Source organism: Myotis nattereri (assembly GCF_964212035.1).
Source record: "Myotis nattereri genome assembly, chromosome: 2".
Lineage (NCBI taxonomy): Eukaryota > Metazoa > Chordata > Mammalia > Chiroptera > Vespertilionidae > Myotis > Myotis nattereri.
The window spans coordinates 86,597,805-86,617,191 of NC_138076.1; the positions used below are offsets into that span (position 1 = coordinate 86,597,805).

A 19,387-nucleotide genomic window follows, 5' to 3' on the forward strand; every position below is an offset into this window, starting at 1 on the left:
GGATTTTATTCCTATAAGTGGAATTGCAGGTTAAAAGGCAGTTCCAATTTAAACTTCTTACTTTTTATTTTGTTTATTGTCTAAAGTTTTACATATGTCTCCTTCCCCTTCCGTTGACACCCCCCCCCCCAAATTTAAACTTTTTGATGTAACCCCATACTGCTTTCCACAGTGGCTGCACCAGTCTGCATTCCACCAATAGTGCACAAGGTGTTCCCTTTTCTCCACATTCTTGCCAACACTTGTTGTTTGTTGATTTATTAATGAGCCATTCTTACAGGTGTGAGGTGATATCTCAGTGTAGTTTAATTTGCATTTTTCTGATGATTAGTCACATTGAGCCTCTTTTCATATGTATATTGGCCATCTGAATGTCCTCTTTGGAGAAGTGTCTCTTCAGGTTCTTTGCCCACTTCTTAATTGTATTGTTTGCTCTTTTGGTGTTGAGTTTTATAAATTCTTTATAAATTTTGCATATTAACTCCTTATCAGATGTATCGCTGGTGAATATGTTCTTCCATTCAGTGTTTTTTTTTTTATTATATATATTTTATTGATTTTTTATAGAGAGGAAGGGAGAGAGATAGAGAGTTAGAAACATCAATGAGAGAGAAACATCGATCAGCTGCCTCCTGCACATCCCCCACTGGGGATGTGCCCGCAACCCAGGAACATGCCCTTGACCGGAATCGAACCTGGGACCTTTCAGTCCGCAGGCCGACGCTCTATCCGCTGAGCCAAACCGGCTTTGGCAATTCAGTGGTTTGCCTTTTCATTTTGTTGATGCTTTCTTTCACTGTGCAAGAAATTTTTAGTTTGAAGCAATCTCATTTCTTTATTTTTTCTTTTGTTTCCCTTGCTTGAGGAGGTATGCCAGGAAAAATATTGCTATGAGAAATGCCTGAGATTTTACTGCCTATGTTTTCTTCAAGATATTTATGGTTTCAAGTCTAACTAAGTCTTCAATCCATTTTTCTTTCACAAAGAAGTCTTTAAAAAAAATATTTTTCATTGATTTTAGAGAGGAAGACAGATGGTGAGAGATAGAATCATCAATGATGAGAGAGAATCATTGATTGGCTGTCTCCTGCACACCCCCCACTGGGGATTGAGCCTGCAACGTGGGCATGTGCCCTTGACCAGAATCGAACCCGGGACCCTTCAGTTCCCAGGCTCTGTCCACTGAGCCAAAACAGCTAGGGCGGTCTTCAATCCATTCTGAGTTTATTCTTGTGTATGGTGTAAGAAGGTGGTCTAGTTTCATTTGTTTTTTTGCATTTTCCCCAACACCATTCATAGACGAGACCTGTGGTTGGCAAACTGCGACTCGCGAGCCACATGCGGCTCTTTGGCCCCTTGAGCGTGGCTCTTCCACAAAATACCACGTGTGGGCACGCACATACAGTGCGATTGAAACTTTGTGGCCCATGCGCAGTAGTCGGTATTTTATGGAAGAGCCACACTCAAGGGGCCAAAGAGCTGCATGTGGCTCATGAGCCGCAGTTTGCTGAGCTGCAGTTTGCCGACCACTGGACTAGACTGTCTTCACCTCATTGTATGTTTTTGCCTCTTTTTTCAAATATTTGACTATAAAGGTGTGAGTTTATTTCTGGACTCCCTATTCTGTTCCATTGATCTATATGTCGGTTTTTATGCCAGTACCATGTTGTTTTTATTACTATGGTCTGTAGCATAGTTTGATATCAGATAGCATGATTCCTTCCACTTTGTTGTTCTTTCTAAAGATTTCTGTGGCTATTTGGGGTCTTTTGAGGTTCCGTATAAATTTTTGGAATATAGATTGTTTGGGGGGGGGGGGGGCGGTATAGACATTTTAATGATGTTAAGTTTTCCTATCCATGAACATGGTATATTCTTGCACATATTTGTGTCTTCTTCAGTGTCTTATAATTTTCAAGTACAGGTCTTTTACATCCTAGATTAAATTTATTTCTAAGTATTTTATTCTTTTTGAAGCAATTGTGATTTGGATTGTTTTTTTTGTTTTCCTTTCCAAAAGTTCTTTATTAGTGAATAAAACTGCTCTGATTTCTGGATATTTATTTTGTATCCTGCTACTTTACTAAATTCATTTATCAGATCTAGTAGCGTTTTGGTGGAATCTTTAGAGTTCTCCCTATATACAATATCATGTCATCTGCAAATAATAACAGATTTATTTCTTCCTTTCCAATTTGATGCCTTTTATTTCTTCTTTTTGTCTGATTGGCTAGGACTTCCAGTACTGTGTTGACTAAGAGTGGTCATCCTGTTTTGTTCCTAATCTTAAGGGATTTTTGCCTATTGAGTATGATGTTGGCTGTGATTTTATCATACCTGGCCTTTATTATGTTGAGGTATGTTTCCTTTGTTTCCACTTGCTGAGAGTTTTTTAAAAATCATAAATGGGTGCTAGTTTTTCGTATGCTTTTAAAAACAACTTGTTTTGTTACTTTAAAAAATTATTTGTTAGAAGTGGTTGCATTGTGGATTCTCTCGTGCTTGATCTGAGAGAAAATGTTTTGTGTTAGTGAGAACAAGGGAACTGGACAGGAAGCTTTCTTTTGCTTCTGGTATTTAAAAGTCCTTATGATTGAATAGTGGTTAGTATTTGTGTATCAAGTAATAAAATAGAATGCTCTTTCATACATTTAATCTATTATATATACTTACAGCATCTAGGTTACAGATTATATTAGGAACTTGTATAGTACCTTCTCAAGTGTCCAGAGTTTTCATGTCATCTTATTTTTAAAGTAAATTAAAGGATAAATATTTTTTGGTTCAAATGACAGACTGAGCACATGTGTATGACACCCCTGGATCCTTTTGACATGATAGTAAATAAATCTGTGGCACACCAAAAACAAAGATGGTATAAAAAACATTAATAGTTAAATTGATTAAAAGTCGGGTGGGGGCGGGGAAGGATTTTACTTTTCATGTGAGCTTTTCTGATGATTCAGAATAAAAAATACTATGCTTGTGTGTTTTGGAAATTTCTATAAAAGAAGATTGATAACAATTGCAAGTTATCTCTTTACTTCATTCTACTTTTAAAGTTCTTCATTCTACCCCCAAATTCCTTAGAAATATTTCTTAAGTTATAAACATTGGTATTGCCTCAGAGAAGAATTGGAAGGACAGAGAAGATGGGTAAGAAGGGAGATTTGCTTTTTCACTTAATTATTTTGTTTTCCTGGGCTTTTAAAATAATGGGCCTATTATAGTTTAACTAGAGACCCGGTGCACGGATTTGTGCATGAGGGGGGTGTCCCTCAGACTACCTTCACCCTCTCGCAATCCGGGACCCCTCAGGGGATGTCAGACTGCCGGTTTAGGCCCAATCCCCACAGGACATTGGCAGTCAGACATCCCCCAAGGGATGTAGCAGTGTGCCAAGTGGCAGGTGCCTAGGGAGGAGCCCGAACCAGGGTGAGCACTGTGCCACTGGTGCTCATTCCAGCCTGCTGTGCCAGCTGCTTCTGCTCGGTAGCGCTGCTGCGGAGCCGTGAGCCCAGCTTCTGGCTGAGTGGCGCTCCCCCTGTGGGAGCACACTGACCACCAGGGGGCAGCTCCTGCGTTGAGCATCTGTCCCCTGGTGGTCAGTGTGTGTCATAGTTCCGGTCGTTTGGTCATAATGGTCGCTTAGGCTTTTATATATATAGATGACAAAGAGTTATGAATTTAAAGTAAGTAAATTCCACTTTTCCCTTATACCTTGTTGAAAGACAATGGAAAATGCTACATATTAAATACAAAAGGTAAGGTGTGTATAGTGTACTGTTATTTGGTTTATAAAAAGATATACTTCCTTTATATATGCATAGACTATCTTAGGAAAGATTCGTGAGAAACTAGTAACATTGATAGCCTCTGAGGAGGAAACTGCATGGTTAGGAAATAGGATCAACCCAAAGGAGACTTTTCACTGAATAATCTTTGAATTTTTTGCCATGTGAATTTATTACCTATTTAAATAAATATGTTTTTTAAAAAATATGTTTTTATTGATTTTTTTAGAGAGGGAGAGGGAGAGAAAGTTAGAAACATCAATGAGAGAGAAACATTGATCAACTGCATGTCCCCTACCAGGGATCAAGCCCTCAACCTGGGCATGTGCCCTGACCAGAAATTGAACTGGGGACCTCTTTAGTTCATAGGTTGAGGCTCAACCACTGAGCCACACAGGCTGGGCTAAAGAAATAATTTTAAAATGACTGCTCTGTATATTAAAAATTAATTTGAAATGAGAAACTTTACTTTATCTGGAATTTGTTATATATTATTATTATTTACTTTTAAGAGAGGTTAAATCTCCATTTATTTTATTTTATTTTATTATTATTTTTAATCCTCACCTGAGAATATTTTTCCATTGATTTTTTTTTCTTTTTTTTTAGAGAGAGGGAAAGACAGAGAGAGAAATATCAATGTGAGAGAAACACATCGATTGGTTGCCTCCTGCATGCACCCTGATCTGGGCTGGGGAGGAGCCTGCTACTGAGATACATGTCCTTGACTGGAATTGAACCCGGGACCTTTCAGTCCACAGGCTGATGCTCTATCCACTAAGCCAAACTGGCTAGAGCTGGACTTTGTTATATATTATGAGGTAATACCAGAATTATGTGCTATAAGGTCTCATGAACTATGATAGAATACTAGAGGCCCGATGCACAAATTTGTGCATGGGTGGGGTCTAGCCAGCCTGCCCCGATTGGGGCCAATCAGGCTGGGCCAGCTGGGGGAAGGGCTGCTGGAGGCTGGCTGGCCGGCTCCGCCCCTGATCGGGGTGGGAGCACGATCGGAGGCGAGGTCGGCCCAGGGGAGGGATTCGTGGGCCGTTGGCTGGCCAGCCCGCCCCTTGTCGAACTCCCAGTTGAACTCCTGGTCGAGGGGACAATTTGCATATTAGCCATTTATTATATAGGATTATATAGGAGGATTGTGCTCTGCTTTCCCACAGCCATCTCCTTTTTGAGGCCTGTACCACCTGTTCTCATTCTTTCTTGGGAGTATGGAGGTCTGTGAAGAAAACCATGTGTGTGGGTGCTAAATCCTTTTGTGTTTGTGGCTTCCAGGCATTTTGTACTTACACCCTAGCCTTTTACAATTTGTAAGAAATTTTAGCTGAATTCTTACCTACTTATATGCTGCTTGTATTTCTTTTTCCATGATCTGCCACAGGTGAGCCAGTGCTCACATTCTGTCTCTCTCTGGAGGTGCCCATCTCACATGGATTTTAAGCTCCTTGGATACTCTGTAATCTCAGCCCTCTGATGGATTCAAGAATAGTTATGCTGTTGTATATTATTTGTCTTTTTCTTATTAGGGTGCAAGCAACACTCTGTCCAGCTTTCTTGATCTTAGGTTAGTCTCCATGTGCTTTCTGGTATGTTTTTCAAATCTGAGCCTAATCAATGTCTCTTCATTGTTGCCCCATAGTATTGTGTAAACAGTGCTGATAGAATTTTGTCATGATCTGTTCAGAGATAAATTTTACAATTAGCAAAAAATAATTTTGTAAAGATAGCTTATGGACTATTCTACGCTCAAAAAGCAGTATAAATTCTGTTTTATAAAATTACTCTGTTGCTGCTAATAAATAGGAATACTAATCCTATCTAATAATAGACAAACATGGTAATTAACCGTAGCTCCGACACGCTTCCCATTGGCTAATCAGGGCGATATGCAAATTAACTGCCAACCAAGATGGCGGCTGGCAGCCATGCAGCTGAAGCGAACAGGAGGCTTGCTTGCTCCAGTGATGGAGGAAGCCAAGGTTCCCCGCCTGCCGCTGCCAGCCTCTGAGCTGCACTCTAAGAAACAATGTTGCAATTATAGAAGCCAAACAAACCCAGATACCTGCTTTCAGCAGCGGTCTCAGAGCTGGAGCCGAGCCTCAGAGCTAAAGCCGGCTCTCAGTTCCAGTGACAGCCATAGAAGGTAAATAAATCCCAGAATAAAAAGAAAAAAAGAAATAAAGGAGGGGTTGGGAGCTTCAGTCACCCGCCAGCCTGAAAACGGCTCTCAGCCTCTCACCCAGACTGGCCAGGCACCCCAGTGGGGACCCCCACCCTGAAAGGGTGTGACCAGCTGCAAACAGCCATCACCCCCTCATCCAGGCTGGCCAGGCACCCAAGCGGGACTCCCACTCTGATCCGGGACAGCCTTCAGTGCAAACCAGCCGACCCCTATCCATGCACCAGGCCTCTATCCTATATAGTGAAAGAGTAATATGCAAACTGACCCTAACAGCAGGACTGGGAATGACTAGCCACTATGACACACACTGACCACCAGGGGGCAGATGCTCAATGCAGGAGCTGCCCCCTGGTGGTCAGGGCGCTCTCACATGGGAGGAGCTCTGCTCAGCCACAAGCCAGGCTGATGGCTGCCAGTACAGCGGTGGTGGTGGGAGCCTCTCCTGCCTCCTCAGCAGCGTTAAGGATGTCCAACTGCAGTTTAGGACTGCTCCCCACTGGCAAGTGGACATCCCCCGAGGGCTGCCCAGCTGCCAGATGGATGTCTGATTGCCATCTTAGGCCCAATCCCCTGGGGAGCGGGCCTAAGCCAGCAGGTGGTCATCCCCTGAGGGGTCCCAGACTGCGAGAGGGCACAGGCCGGGCTGAGGGACCCCCCTCCCCCCCGAGTGCACAAATTTTTGTGCACCGGGCCTCTAGTAATATGATAAATAGCAGTAGCTCAAATTTATTGTGTTCACTATGTGACAGGCATTATGTTAAGTACATGTAGCATTGTCTCTGATGTGTTTACCTCCCCCACTCCAAGGAGGCAGCTTGTTGTTGGTAATTGGGGTGATTGTACAGAGTATGAGGAGGTGTGACTCATCTCAACTCAGCTTCATTTGTCCTTCACAACTCTTGCTAGTGACACTTTAAACCAGCCGTGGGCAAACTACGGCCCGCTGGCCGGATCCGGCCTGTTCGGCTGTTCTATCCGGCCCGCGGAGCCGAAAGAGCGGAGGGTTCTCTTGCTCTCCTCTCCACTCCTTCACCAGCAGCAGTGTTAACATGGCAACGTCGGGAAACACGGCCGCAGCTCCTTCTTCTGAGTCCAGTTTAAGAACCCATTGTGGCCCTCGAGTCAAAAAGTTTGCCCACCCCTGCTTTAAACTCAAGATAGAGTCTCACTGGATTTGAGAAACTTAATTCTTACTGTGCCATAGTCCTTTTATACTGAAAGGTTATGTCATCATTCAGGAAGAATTTATATGAACAAGTGATGCCCTTAATCTGACATACATCTAACCCAGCGGTCGCCAACCTTTCGGACCTCACGGACCATCAGTGGTCCATGGACCACCAGTTGGTGACCGCTGCTCCAAATGTTTCCTTAAACCAGTGGTTGCCAACCTTTCGGACCTCACAGCCCACCAGTGTTCTGCGCACCACTGGTTGGAGACTGCTGATCTCTTGGCTCTTGAGTCAGAAAGCAGAACCAGAACCTTCCCTGGCACCGTGCCTCCCCCCGCCACCCCCCCCCCCCCTTTATTTTGGTCTGCAGCTTCCCAGCAGTCTTAGGAGCCTGCTTTTCCACACCTCTGTTTACTTCTTTTCACAATGGCTTTTTGATACAGATAATGTAGATCCTATTTTACAGCTAAGAATTTGAGCATTAGAAGCAGAAAGTAATTTGCCCATTATCACGTAGCTTATAAATGAGCAGGAGCAAGGCTCAAACAGGCTGCACTATAATGTTATTTACTGTGCAAGAAGGTATAACCCCCCTTGGACCCAGGTGCAATACCCCCTGTATTTAAAGAGTTGTATTTTTTGTTATTCTCACCCAAGGACATGCTTTTATGATTTTTTGAGAGAGAGAGAATGGAGAGAGAGGAGAGAGAGAGAGAGAGAGAGAGAGAGAGAGAGAGAGAGAGAGAGAAAGAGAGAAAGAGAGAAACATCAATGTGAAAGCGAAACAGCAATTGGTTTCCTCCTGAATGTGCCCGACTGTGAATTGAACCCACAACCAGGATATGCATCCTGACCGGGAATCAAACTCACTGCCTTTCTGTGTATGGGACAATGCTCCAACGAACTGAGCCTTACCAGCTAGGGCTAAAGGATTGTATTTTTAAATTAGTGATGGTGTATTTTGCATCTAGTTTATTTCAGTTTTAAAGAGAAAATACTGTCTTCAGATGAAACTTTTTTATCTAGGAGAATAGACAGGAGGGCAGTTTTTTAAGATATGGATCAAAATTTTATATTGCTGGACCTTAAATGTCATGCCCTAAGAGCTAAAAACTGGAATTGAAACAAAACAGTTAGGCCCTTATACAACTTCCCCAGCATCTACACTCCCTTTCTTTTAGGTCTAAAAATAGTGTGTCTGTACCACTACAGGTAAGTTAGCACTGGACTACCTTTAGTAGTAGTGGAGAACTAGAAAGTATTATAGGTCTGATGGCATCAAAATGAGGCCTTGTATGTGGGGCTCTTCTGAAACAGTTGGGAAACTGAAATTCTATGTGGTTGTAATTTCAAAATTTGTCAGCAAGAAGGTGTGGGTAAAGTGTGCCAGTGGTGGAAATGGTAGGAGTTAATGTTTATTGGTACTTAATTCTTGGGTGGGATTTGTTTTCTGTTGGTTGATGTTAATGAGGTCAGGCTTTAGAGCAGTGGTTCTCAACCTTGCCTGCACATTAGGATCACTTGGGAATCTTTTAAAATCCTGATTTCTGGGCCTCATCCTCTGGAAATTCTGTTTCTTTGTTACTAATGTTGTGGCCCCACCCCATAACAAAGAAACAGAATTTCCGGAGGATGAGGCCCAGAAATCAGGATTTTAAAAAGATTCCCAGGTGATTCTAATGTGCAGCCAAGGTTGAGAACCACTGCTATAGATAATGGGGAAGGCAAACTACTTTCAATAGCACACAGGTTTTGCCTTTGGTGCTAGTTGACAAGCTGTTCAAGTAAGAAAATGTGTGTGCATTTGCATAGATTCACCACCAGTACAGTGGGGCCTTGACTTACGAGTGTCCCGACTAACGAGTTTTTTGAGATACCAGCTGTCTCTCGGCTGATTTTTTGCATTGAGTTGATAGAGTAATTTGAATTAGCGAGCTCCTTAACATGCTCCTTAACGAGCTCGGTCTCAGAAGGAATTAAACTCGTAAGTGAAGGCCCCACTGTATTAGAAAGGTAACTAAAAAACCATATTTTACTAATGGTGGGGTATCAGTGTCATGTTGACATTTTGAGACTAGAATTAATATAGAGAGAGCCTAGTTATAAATGTTAGCATTACATGGCATTAACTTTAAATGATTTAATAGAAAACTTTCATTTATCTTTCAAAACAACTGAGTTGTAATACCAATCTTGAGTTAAGTGAAATTTCAGGTTATTTAAATATCTTTGTGGCTCTTCTTTTTCAAGCTCCCAATTGAAGACTTATGCAATTTAACGTCCCAGTCGCTGCCCATTGCACAGACTTCAATAGTACCTGAATCTACAGAAGACATTCTCTTGAGTGGTTTCATTTCATTAGAAATGGAAGAAGAAAAAATAGAAACGGCACAGCAGGTAAGTGGCAATATTGTTTCTAAGGATGTTTGATCATTTTATTTATTTATTTTTTACAGAGAGGAAGGGAGAGGGATAGAGAGTTAGAAACATCAATGAGAGAGAAACATCCATCAGTTGCCTCCTGCACACCTCCTACTGGGGATGTGCCTGCAACCAAGGTACATGCCCTTGACCGGAATCAAACCTTGGACCTTTCAGTCTGCAGGTCGACGCTCTGTCCACTGAGCCAAACCGGTTACGGCTGTTTGATCATTTTTAATTAAATGTCTTGATACAGGGCTAATAAAAAAGATCCTAATTAAAAGTTCTGAACTTTTGAAACTATACAGGGTGGTACAAAAGTAGGTTTAGAGTTGTTTGTATGGAAAATAATTAATAATAATACAAGAATAAACTGTTTTGTGTACTCACAATTGTAAACCTACTTTTGCCCCACTCTGAAGTTAACAAAAATTTTTTAGAACATTATTTTGTGTTAGTTGTGGCTGTTAAGTATTTTAAATTAACTTTTTTCCCAATCACATTTGCAATACAGAGAAAAATATATTTCAAGTTTAGATGTTGATTGACTATATTTATTAAGGTTTTAGTATTTTATGTACTTTTGACTTCCCCCAGTGTATGTCTATGTTATATCCCCCTCCAGCATGCAGTGTGCGTGTACATACACACACAGACACATACACATACCATTCTATTTTTAGGTAAATTTATTTTATAATTTATCTTTATTGTTGAAAGTATGCATATCTACCAACTCCACCATTGTAACGACGGAATGGCACACATTGCTTCTGTAAAGTGACATCCTTCAGATTCTTGGTGGCTTTTCGAATATGCATACCTTGGTGGCCTGGGCAGTTTCATGAGTGTTCGTAAAGTGAACACGGAGATTTGAGCTTTTTGATTTGCATGATTTTGTAGGGTTTTCTGGGTCAAGTGAATAGTGATTCATTTTCAAAGGTCACCTCTGGCCACTTTGGGGAAGAGCAGAAATATTTCTTATGTATTATATTTTTAATACTCTTTTTTAAGTAACTCTGAAAATGACCCATTTTTTTTCTTTTTTATTGAATTTACTGGGGGTGATACTGGTTAACAAAATTATGTCGGCTTCAGGTGCACAGTTCCACAGCACATTATCTGTACACTGTACTCTGTGGTCACCACCCCCAGTGAAGCCTCTGTCCCTCACCATTTACCCCCCCTCCCCCATACCCTCCTCCACTGTCTCCACTCCTTCCTCTCCCCATCAATCACCACGTTGTTGCCCGTGGGCCATTGTTTTTAATATCCTTTGCTTTTCCTAGCATGTAGATACTGACTATACAATTAAATTGTCTCTGGGTTTAAAACCAATTATTAGTATCTGATCCCCAAACAATAAGAATTAGTGTTACTCTTTTGACTTGCTGTTTAGCATGTAGCCACTTTTCATTTTGTCTGTTTTAGTTTTGTTGACAATATAATATTCTTTATTTTTCCAGTTTTTCTCATGGTTTGCAAAGCTACAAACTCAGATGGATCAGGATGAAGAAACTAAATATAGGTATGTGGCTCTTGCATTTGTTGGCTATCCTAATTTTTAGATCACAGTCATCTAAAACATTTTGTAACCTGTGTCTCTAAATAAAATTAACATACAAGGAAAACTCCAACAGCAATATTTTCTTTAAAAGTAGCCAGGGAGAGGATTTGGGTTAACTGGTGTTAGAAGCTGTGTCATTGAAAAGAAAATTACATTGTAATTAATAAGTTAGCAGGGGTTGGGGGGGATGGAGGGGGTGGCAGACATTGGTTTTTAGGTAACTCTAGAAAGTTTGGGTTCAAGTGGTAGTTGTACAGGAACTCTAAGAGGTGTTTGTTGCCTTTCTTTAAAAGGGGAGACCCAAGAGACTTTATGGATGGCCACCTAGCTTCCAGGATGTAACCATGTTGTTCTGTTTGTGTATATTGATAGCAAGGGAGAAATGGTGGTATACTGTTTCTGGCAGATTTGGGGACTATGGCTTGCATTCAGTGAACATTTATTAAGTGACTGTAATTGCTAAGCATTGTGTTAGGCCCTGTGATGTATGATTCCAATTAATCTTTATAGCAGCTCTGTGAGAAAAGGTAATATTATTCCCATTTTACAAATGAGCAAACTGAGGCTTGGAGATATTAAAGTAGCTTGCCTAATGTCATGGAGACTTGGGCAGAGCTGGGATTTAGACTTAGGTCTTCTAATTTTGAGTCCAGAATTCTTCCCATGACATCACACTATCTCTCAAAGGTGGAAGTGACCTGAAGGATTGGCCTTGATGCCTTGGGATGGATGGCCCTTGTGTGTCAGACTTTAAAAGTTGAGCTGGTGATCCATTGCCTTACATGTGAAAAGCCAGTCTATGGCTTCAAGGCTGATTCGTTTTGTTGTTCCTTCTAAAATTTTTTTTAAAAAAATTAAAAATATATATATGTATTTATTATTTCCGAGAGGAAGGAAAAGGGAGAGAGACTGATAGAGACTGATAGAAACATCAGTGATGAGAGAGAATCATTGATCGTCTGCCTCCTGCATGCCCCACACTGAGGATGGAACCTGCAATCCAGGCATGTGTCCTGACTGGGAATCAAACCATGACCTCCTGGTTCTTAGCTCGACACTCAACCACTGAGCAACACTGGCTGGGCTTTTTTTTTTTTTTAATTGTTATTGTTGTTATTGTTGCTCCTTTTAGTTTCGGTAATTTTCCTTCTTAAGTATTGAAACAGTCTGTAACATAGCTTTTGGTAGATTTCTGTATATAATGAACTATAGTGAATAGGCCTGACTTTTCCTCCTGAAATTCAAGTGTTTGGGGGGAAAAATGAGACTATGTTGTTTATTTTCTATGTTTATTGGGGGAAAATATTATTGCCAATCCCCTTTTGGTTCTGTTTTCTAGACAGATGAGGGATTACTTGTCTGGGTTTCAGGAGCAGTGTGATGCTATATTGAATGATGTAAACAGTGCTCTTCAGCATCTGGAATCATTGCAGAAACAGTATCTTTTTGTGTCCAATAAGACAGGAACCCTACACGAAGCCTGTGAACAACTCCTAAAAGAACAGGTAATTTGGAGTAGGAGAGAGGGTCAGTGATTATGCTTACTATTTTATTTTAAAATAGATGAATACTTTTTAATTCTAGTTTCCTTAATTTCTCCAACTTAGATATTGAACACTGCTCTATATAAGGCCCTGTGCTAATAAGAGTGCAAAATATTACATTGACAGCCTTCTTTTCATTCTAAATAAGCTAATGTGAACGGGCAAGGATAAACTTTCCTATGTTTTGAGCTATTAGGTCTCAGTACACTTTCAGAGTGAAGAATATATATTAATTTGCTCTGTCTGCTCTTTATCATTGATACTTTTGAAACAGGCATAGTGTTTATGGGTAATGATGGGGTTTAAGAAAAGATGAAGTAATGTAGGTAGTGTTTAAATTGTGACTTAAAGATAGACTATTTTCATTACTTTGTTTATCTCAGAGTTTTCTTTATGTGTGTTCTGTTTCTTAAAAGGCAATTAATAATTTATTATTTTGTAAGGTTACAAAATAATATAATTTACTGTGATAATCATTGCTGATTTTAGTCCATGATTGCAAAAATCTTTGAGCATTATTCTGAAATCTTATGTCTTATGTATATCAATTCAGATAATTTTTGAGACTGGAGTGTTGATTTTTATGTTCTCGTAATAACTGATTTTTCTCTTTTAAAAAATGCAAGTCGGAACTTGTTGATCTGGCTGAAAACATTCAACAAAAGCTTTCCTATTTCAATGAATTGGAAACTATTAACACAGTAAGCATGTTTTTTACTTTTTGTAAAGTTAGTGACTTTATTTTATATTTCCCTTTCTGAAAATAATCTTGAAACCTGTAAATTGGCTTGAGTGATATTTTAACTTAATAGTTTGCTTGATGAAAGTATTCCTCTTTGTGGCTGATGGACATACCATTACCACTTCAGATTTTTTTCAAATATGATTTAAGTAATAGTTCTGTTTGAATTGTATTACTGTTACAAAAAATCTTTTTGTTGCCCGACCGGTGTGACTCAGTGGTTGAGTGTCGACCTATGAACCAGGAGGTCATGGTTCTATTCCTGGTCAGGGCACATGCCTGGGTTGTGTGCTTGATCCCAGGGGATGTGCAGGAGGCAGCCAATTAGTGATTCTCTCATTGTTTCTATCTCTCTCTCCCTCTCTGAAATCAATAAACATATACTTAAAAAAATATTTAAAAAACTTTGTTGGTTACCTCTTATAGTATCTTATTTATAAGCTGTGAGAAAGATTATAAGAAGAAATATTAAATTTTAAATCTTGTGGTCAAACTATTATCTATATATATAAAAGGCTAAGTGACCTTCTGACCATCTGACCGGTAGCGATGATGTGCACTGACCACCAGGGGCCAGACGCTCAATGCAGGAGCTGCCGAGCTGCGGTAACTTGGCAGTGGCGGTTCTTGGGTGATGTACCCCAGAACCAGAGAGGAGGGAGCCTGATTCTGGGATGCATCACCTGAGAACTGCCCTCTTGCAATCCGGCACCCCTCAGGGGATGTTGGAGAGTCAGTTTCGGCCGATCCCCGCAGGCCAGGCCGAGGGACCCCACCTGCTGGAGGAACCCCGCTCACTCTGCAGACACCCTTTGAGTTGCAGCGCCACCTCTGGTGCAGCCTGCTGGGAAGGGACCATGGGAGGTTGGTTCCAGGGCGTATCTGGCCTGTCTTGCCCAGTCCCGTCCCGCTGGCTACCTTCTAATTAATTTCCTTTCAATGTGCACGAATCTGTGCACTGGGGCACTAGTAATAATAATAAAAACATGTTTTAAACTAATCTCATATGTAGTGTGAGGAAAAGTATAGTCCTCATAATGTATTTTTTTTTATCCCAAAGTAATAGTCTTAATAAAGACTGCTGTGTAAATGATATTTCTGGTTCATAAAATAATCATAACTATAATCACAGTATGTTATTTCAATATTAAGTTAATCATAATGATAATTTACTAAAAGATAGAAGTAAAACTAGTAGTCAGTTAACAATGGAATAGAATGGGAAATGGTTCATTGCCAAGCTATTTGTATATCGAGATAAGAAATAATTGGCTGGTTTTACTTACATTTTATATTCCATATAATAAAGAGCTAATATGCAAATGGTTGGGGCCAGGGTACCTGAGGCCGGGCTGGGGGACCTGAGGCTCCGCCCTCTGCCCAGTGCCGGGGGACCTGAGGCTGCACTCCACCCCCTGCCTGGCAGGCCTTGACAGGGGACCTGAGTCTGTGCCCCTTCCCACCCCCCTGCCGGCGGGGCTTGACAGGGGACCTGAGGCTCCGCCCTCTGCCCAGTGCCGGAGGACCTGAGGCTATGCTTCTCCCCTATAGGGCTTGACGGGGGTGGGGCCGGCCAGGTCTGGGTCTCACGTGATTTCAAGGCACATACGGGTGGGTGGGGACTTGACTCTGGGTCCTGTGGTGCGCCCCAGACTCTGACAGGAGGAAGATTTTCATATACATTTTAGTAATTTTCTTTCATCTCTGACACTTCTATTATAGAAAAAGGGCAAATAGCAATATTAAAATATTTCCTCTAATTCCCTTTTAATGTGCATGAATTTTGTGCACTGTGCCACCAGTATATTTATACTAGGGGCCTGGTGCATGAAATTTGTGCACACATGGTGGGGATGGGAGGTTCCCTCAGCCGGCCTACACCCTCTCGCAAGCAGACATCCCTCTTGCAGTCTGGGACACCTTGCTCCTTACCACCCGCCTGCTCGCTGCTCCTTACCACTCAGCTCCCTGCTCCTTAGTGCTGCCGTGGAGGTGGGAGAGGCTCCCACCACCACTGCTGTACTCGCCAGCTGTGAGCCTGGTTTCTGGCTGAGCGGCACTCTCCTGTGGGAGTGCACTGACCACCAAGGGGCAGCTCCTGTGTTGAGCATCTGCCCCCTGGTCAGTACACATCATAGTGACTGGTCGTTCTGGTCGTTCTGTCATAATGGTTGCTTAGGCTTTTATTGTATAGATCAGGGGTGGGCAAACTTTTTGACTCGAGGGCCACAATGGGTTCTTAAACTGGACCGGAGGGCCGGAACAAAAGCATGGATGGAGTGTTTATGTGAACTAATATAAATTCAAAGTAAACATCATTACATAAAAGTGTACGGTCTTTTTTTTTTTTAGTTTTATTCATTTCAAACGTGCCGGATCCGGCCCGCGGGCTGTAGTTTGCCCACGGCTGGTATAGATTATATATTTATATTATTACATATTGTACATTATATATATACTAGAGGCCTGGTGCACAAAAATTTGTGCACTCGGGGAGTGTCCCTCAGCACAGCCTGCGCCCATTCACAGTCCAGGAACCCTTGGGGGATGTCCACCTGTCGACTTAGGCCCACTCCCTGGGGGATCAGGCCTAAGCTTGCAGTCAGACATCCTTCTGGCTGCCAGGGAGCCCTCGGGGGGATGTCCGAGTAAAGGCTTAGGCCCCCAAGGGATCAGGTCTAAACTGTTAGTTGGACATTCTTAGTGCTGCCATGGAGGTGGGAGAGGCTCCTGCCACCACCACTGTGCTGACCAGCCATGAGCCAGCTTCTGGCTGAGTGGCACTCCCCATATGGAAGTGCACTGACCACCAGGGGGCAGCTCCTGCATTGAGTGTCTGCCCCCTGGTGGCCAGTGCACATCATAGCAACCGGTCATTCTGCCGTTCAGTCAATGTGCATATTAGCCATTTATTATTATTATATAGGATGTCCCTATTTCCTCCCTTTTGCCCCTTCTACCCAGCTCTTGCCCCCCACTTCTCTCTGGCCATCACCATACTGTTGTCTGTGTCCATGGGTTGTGCATATATTTTCTTTGGCTAATCCCTTCTTTAAATTCACTTCTTTAAATTTTTATTTTCAGATAAGTGCTTATAACTGCACTATTATATATTTTCTATTATATCATTTAGAATTAAGGTATTTTTTAATTGAACCCTTGTAAATTTTAGCACAATTTAATAAATTATGCTAGAAGCAATTAGGAGATTTTTCATGTAATGCATACACATTTCAATTAATATTTTATTAACTTTTAATTTTTTAATATTTAATTTGAAATAATCTCATACATGTAAAAAAAACTATAAAATACTACAGCATATTATATGTACCCTTCACCCAGTTTCTTAGGTGTTAGTAATTTAAACATAACCATTATACAACTAACAAAATTTGGAATATATTTTTCTTATAATCTCTTTAATGTGACTTAATCCATTTACTTTGTTTTTGTTAATCTTCACCCAAGGATGTTTTTCCATTGAATTTTAGAGAGAGTGAAGGGAAAGGGTGAGACACATTGATTGGTTGCCTCCTGCACATGCTCTGATAGGGACTGGGGATCAAGCCAGCAACTGAGGTACATGCCCTTGACTGGAATCGAACCTGGGACCCTTCAGTCCATGGGCTAATGCTCTATTCACTGAGCAAAACAGGCTGCAGCTTAATTCATTTACTTTTAATCTATGTGTGTCTTTATATTTAAAGTGGGTTTTGTTTTTGATTCACCCTTATAATCTTGTCTTTTAATTGGTGCATTTATGCCACTGACTTTCAGAGTGCTTACTGATAGAGTTACTACCATATCAGGCGGCTTCTGTGGCAGGGCTGCCTTGCCGCTCAGGACCCGCCAATGATTGGGTCCCCGGCGGCAAGGCGGGGCCGGCTCCTGGGGGCCTCTGGGGTGGGGCTGCCTTGCCTCCCGGGAACCGCCGATGGGGTCCCTGGCGGCAAGCCGGGACGGCTCCTGGGGGCAGGCCTGCCCTGGATGGCGGCGTGCTGGTGGCTCGCGCTGCCCTGCCCTGCCCGCAGTATGCAAATTAGCCGCCATCTTTGTTGGTGGCTAATTTGCATATTGCACTGATTAGCCAATGGGAGGCATAGCAAAGGTACAGTCAATTACCATGTTTGTCTATTATTAGATAGGATTGCTTTATGTTTTAATATATAATCTTATATATTATGTTAAGTGTTAAATTTCACACATATATATTACCTAAACTTACACTTATGTTGTTAATATTATTACTTATATGCTTACTTATATTTTAGTTATGTGTATTATACTTTACTTTCATAGTATGACTACTAAAGTTAGTATGACTGACTGCTACTTAATCCTTTAACCTTGGAAAAATAGCCAGTGTTTCAACTTAGGAAATTTATCTATATTTTTTACTTTTTGTAAAGTACTAGTAAATGGTACTTGATGTGTTATCCTGTATAATAAAAGGCTAATATGAGAATTGTCCCCTTGACCGGGAGTTCACCAGGGGGCAGAGCCGGCTGGCCAACTGCCCGTGGCCCCTCCTCCTGGCTGCCCCCACTCCCAGTGGCCCCCCCACCCCGATCAGGGGCAGGCCCAGCTGGCCAACCACTCACGGCCCCTCCCTCTGCTGGCCCAGCTCTATCAGTTGGGGCTGGGCCGGCTGGAACCCACTTGTGCATGAATTCATGCACCAGGCCTCTAGTTTTAATATAACATTGTACAGTGGCATAATAGAAACTATTTGCCAATTCATCAAGAGCCCCATTAAAACTCACTAAGAATAAACTGAATTAAATCAATATTCTTTTTGTTATTGTTTTGTTAATTTTCACCTGAAGTGAGAGCTAAGGAGAAAGGGAGAGAAACATCAATATGAGAAAGACACATTGATTGGTTGCCTGGCACACCCATGAGCACAACCAGGGCCGGAAATTGAACCTGCAACCCAAGTATGTGCCCTTGACCGGAAATCGAACTCATGACCCTTTGGTGCGAGGGCTGACTCTCTAACCACTGAGCACAGTGGTCAGGCTAGTATTCTTTTTTAGATGTTCTTTCTTGTTACTCGTGGGCTACATTTGAGGATATTTTGGTCACTCAAAATGTAAAGACATTGTGCCCGGCTGGTATGGCTCAGTGGTTGAATGTTGATCTGTGAATCAGAAGGTCATGGTTTGATTCCTGGTTAGGGCACATGCCCAGGTTGCAGGCTTGATCCCTGGTGTGGGCATACAGGAAGGAGCTGATCAATGATTCTCTGTCATCATTGATGTTTCTCTCTCTCTCTCTCTCTCTCTCTCTCTCTCTCTCTCTCTCTCTCTCTCCCTCTCTCCCTCCCTCTCTCTCTCCCTCCCTCCCTCTCCCTTCCTCTCTTAAATCAATAAAATTATACTAAAAAAAAAAAAGTAAAGACATTAGTATAACTGTGTTATATACTAAAGGGAGAAATGCCAATTCTAATACATAATTTTTAAATTAATTTTTGCCTACATATATTTTTATTAATTAAGGTCTTTTCTTTTTCCTTAAAGAAATTGAATTCTCCTACATTGTCTGTGAATAGTGAAGGATTTATACCTATGCTGGCCAAGTTAGATGACTGTATAACATATATCTCATGTCATGTAAGTTATGCTATTTCTGTGTTTTTTTAAGAAACCTTAGCAACCCTATTAATTTGCTTCTTAGGCTATAAAGTAATTATTTCTTCTAAAGGGAAAAAATATCTCTAATGTTCTTGAAGAAAAACTGTGGTAAATTCTTAGTCATTATTGAGAGTGATGTAAGAAGTACATTCAGCTGCTGAGGCAGCCCTTGGAGTGATGGCGAACCTTTTGAGCTCGGCATGTCAGCATTTTGAAAAACCCTTAACTCTGGTGCCATGTCACACATAGAAATTTTTTGATATTTGCAACCATAGTAAAACAAAGATTTATATTTTTGATATTTATTTTATATA

The 19,387-nt window shown here is 41.4% G+C and overlaps 1 protein-coding gene across 1 annotated transcript in view; it reads left to right on the top strand.

Annotated features, from left to right (window-relative positions):
• Nucleotides 1-19,387, top strand: part of COG3 (component of oligomeric golgi complex 3) — an 88,697-nt gene that overhangs the window by 7,668 nt on the left and 61,642 nt on the right. Inside the window, exons 2-6 of the mRNA XM_081114535.1 lie at nt 9,414-9,560; nt 11,051-11,112; nt 12,491-12,656; nt 13,322-13,396; nt 18,960-19,052. Of these exons, the coding sequence (XP_080970661.1) occupies nt 9,414-9,560; nt 11,051-11,112; nt 12,491-12,656; nt 13,322-13,396; nt 18,960-19,052 (543 nt within the window). The remainder of the gene's footprint in view (nt 1-9,413; nt 9,561-11,050; nt 11,113-12,490; nt 12,657-13,321; nt 13,397-18,959; nt 19,053-19,387) is intronic.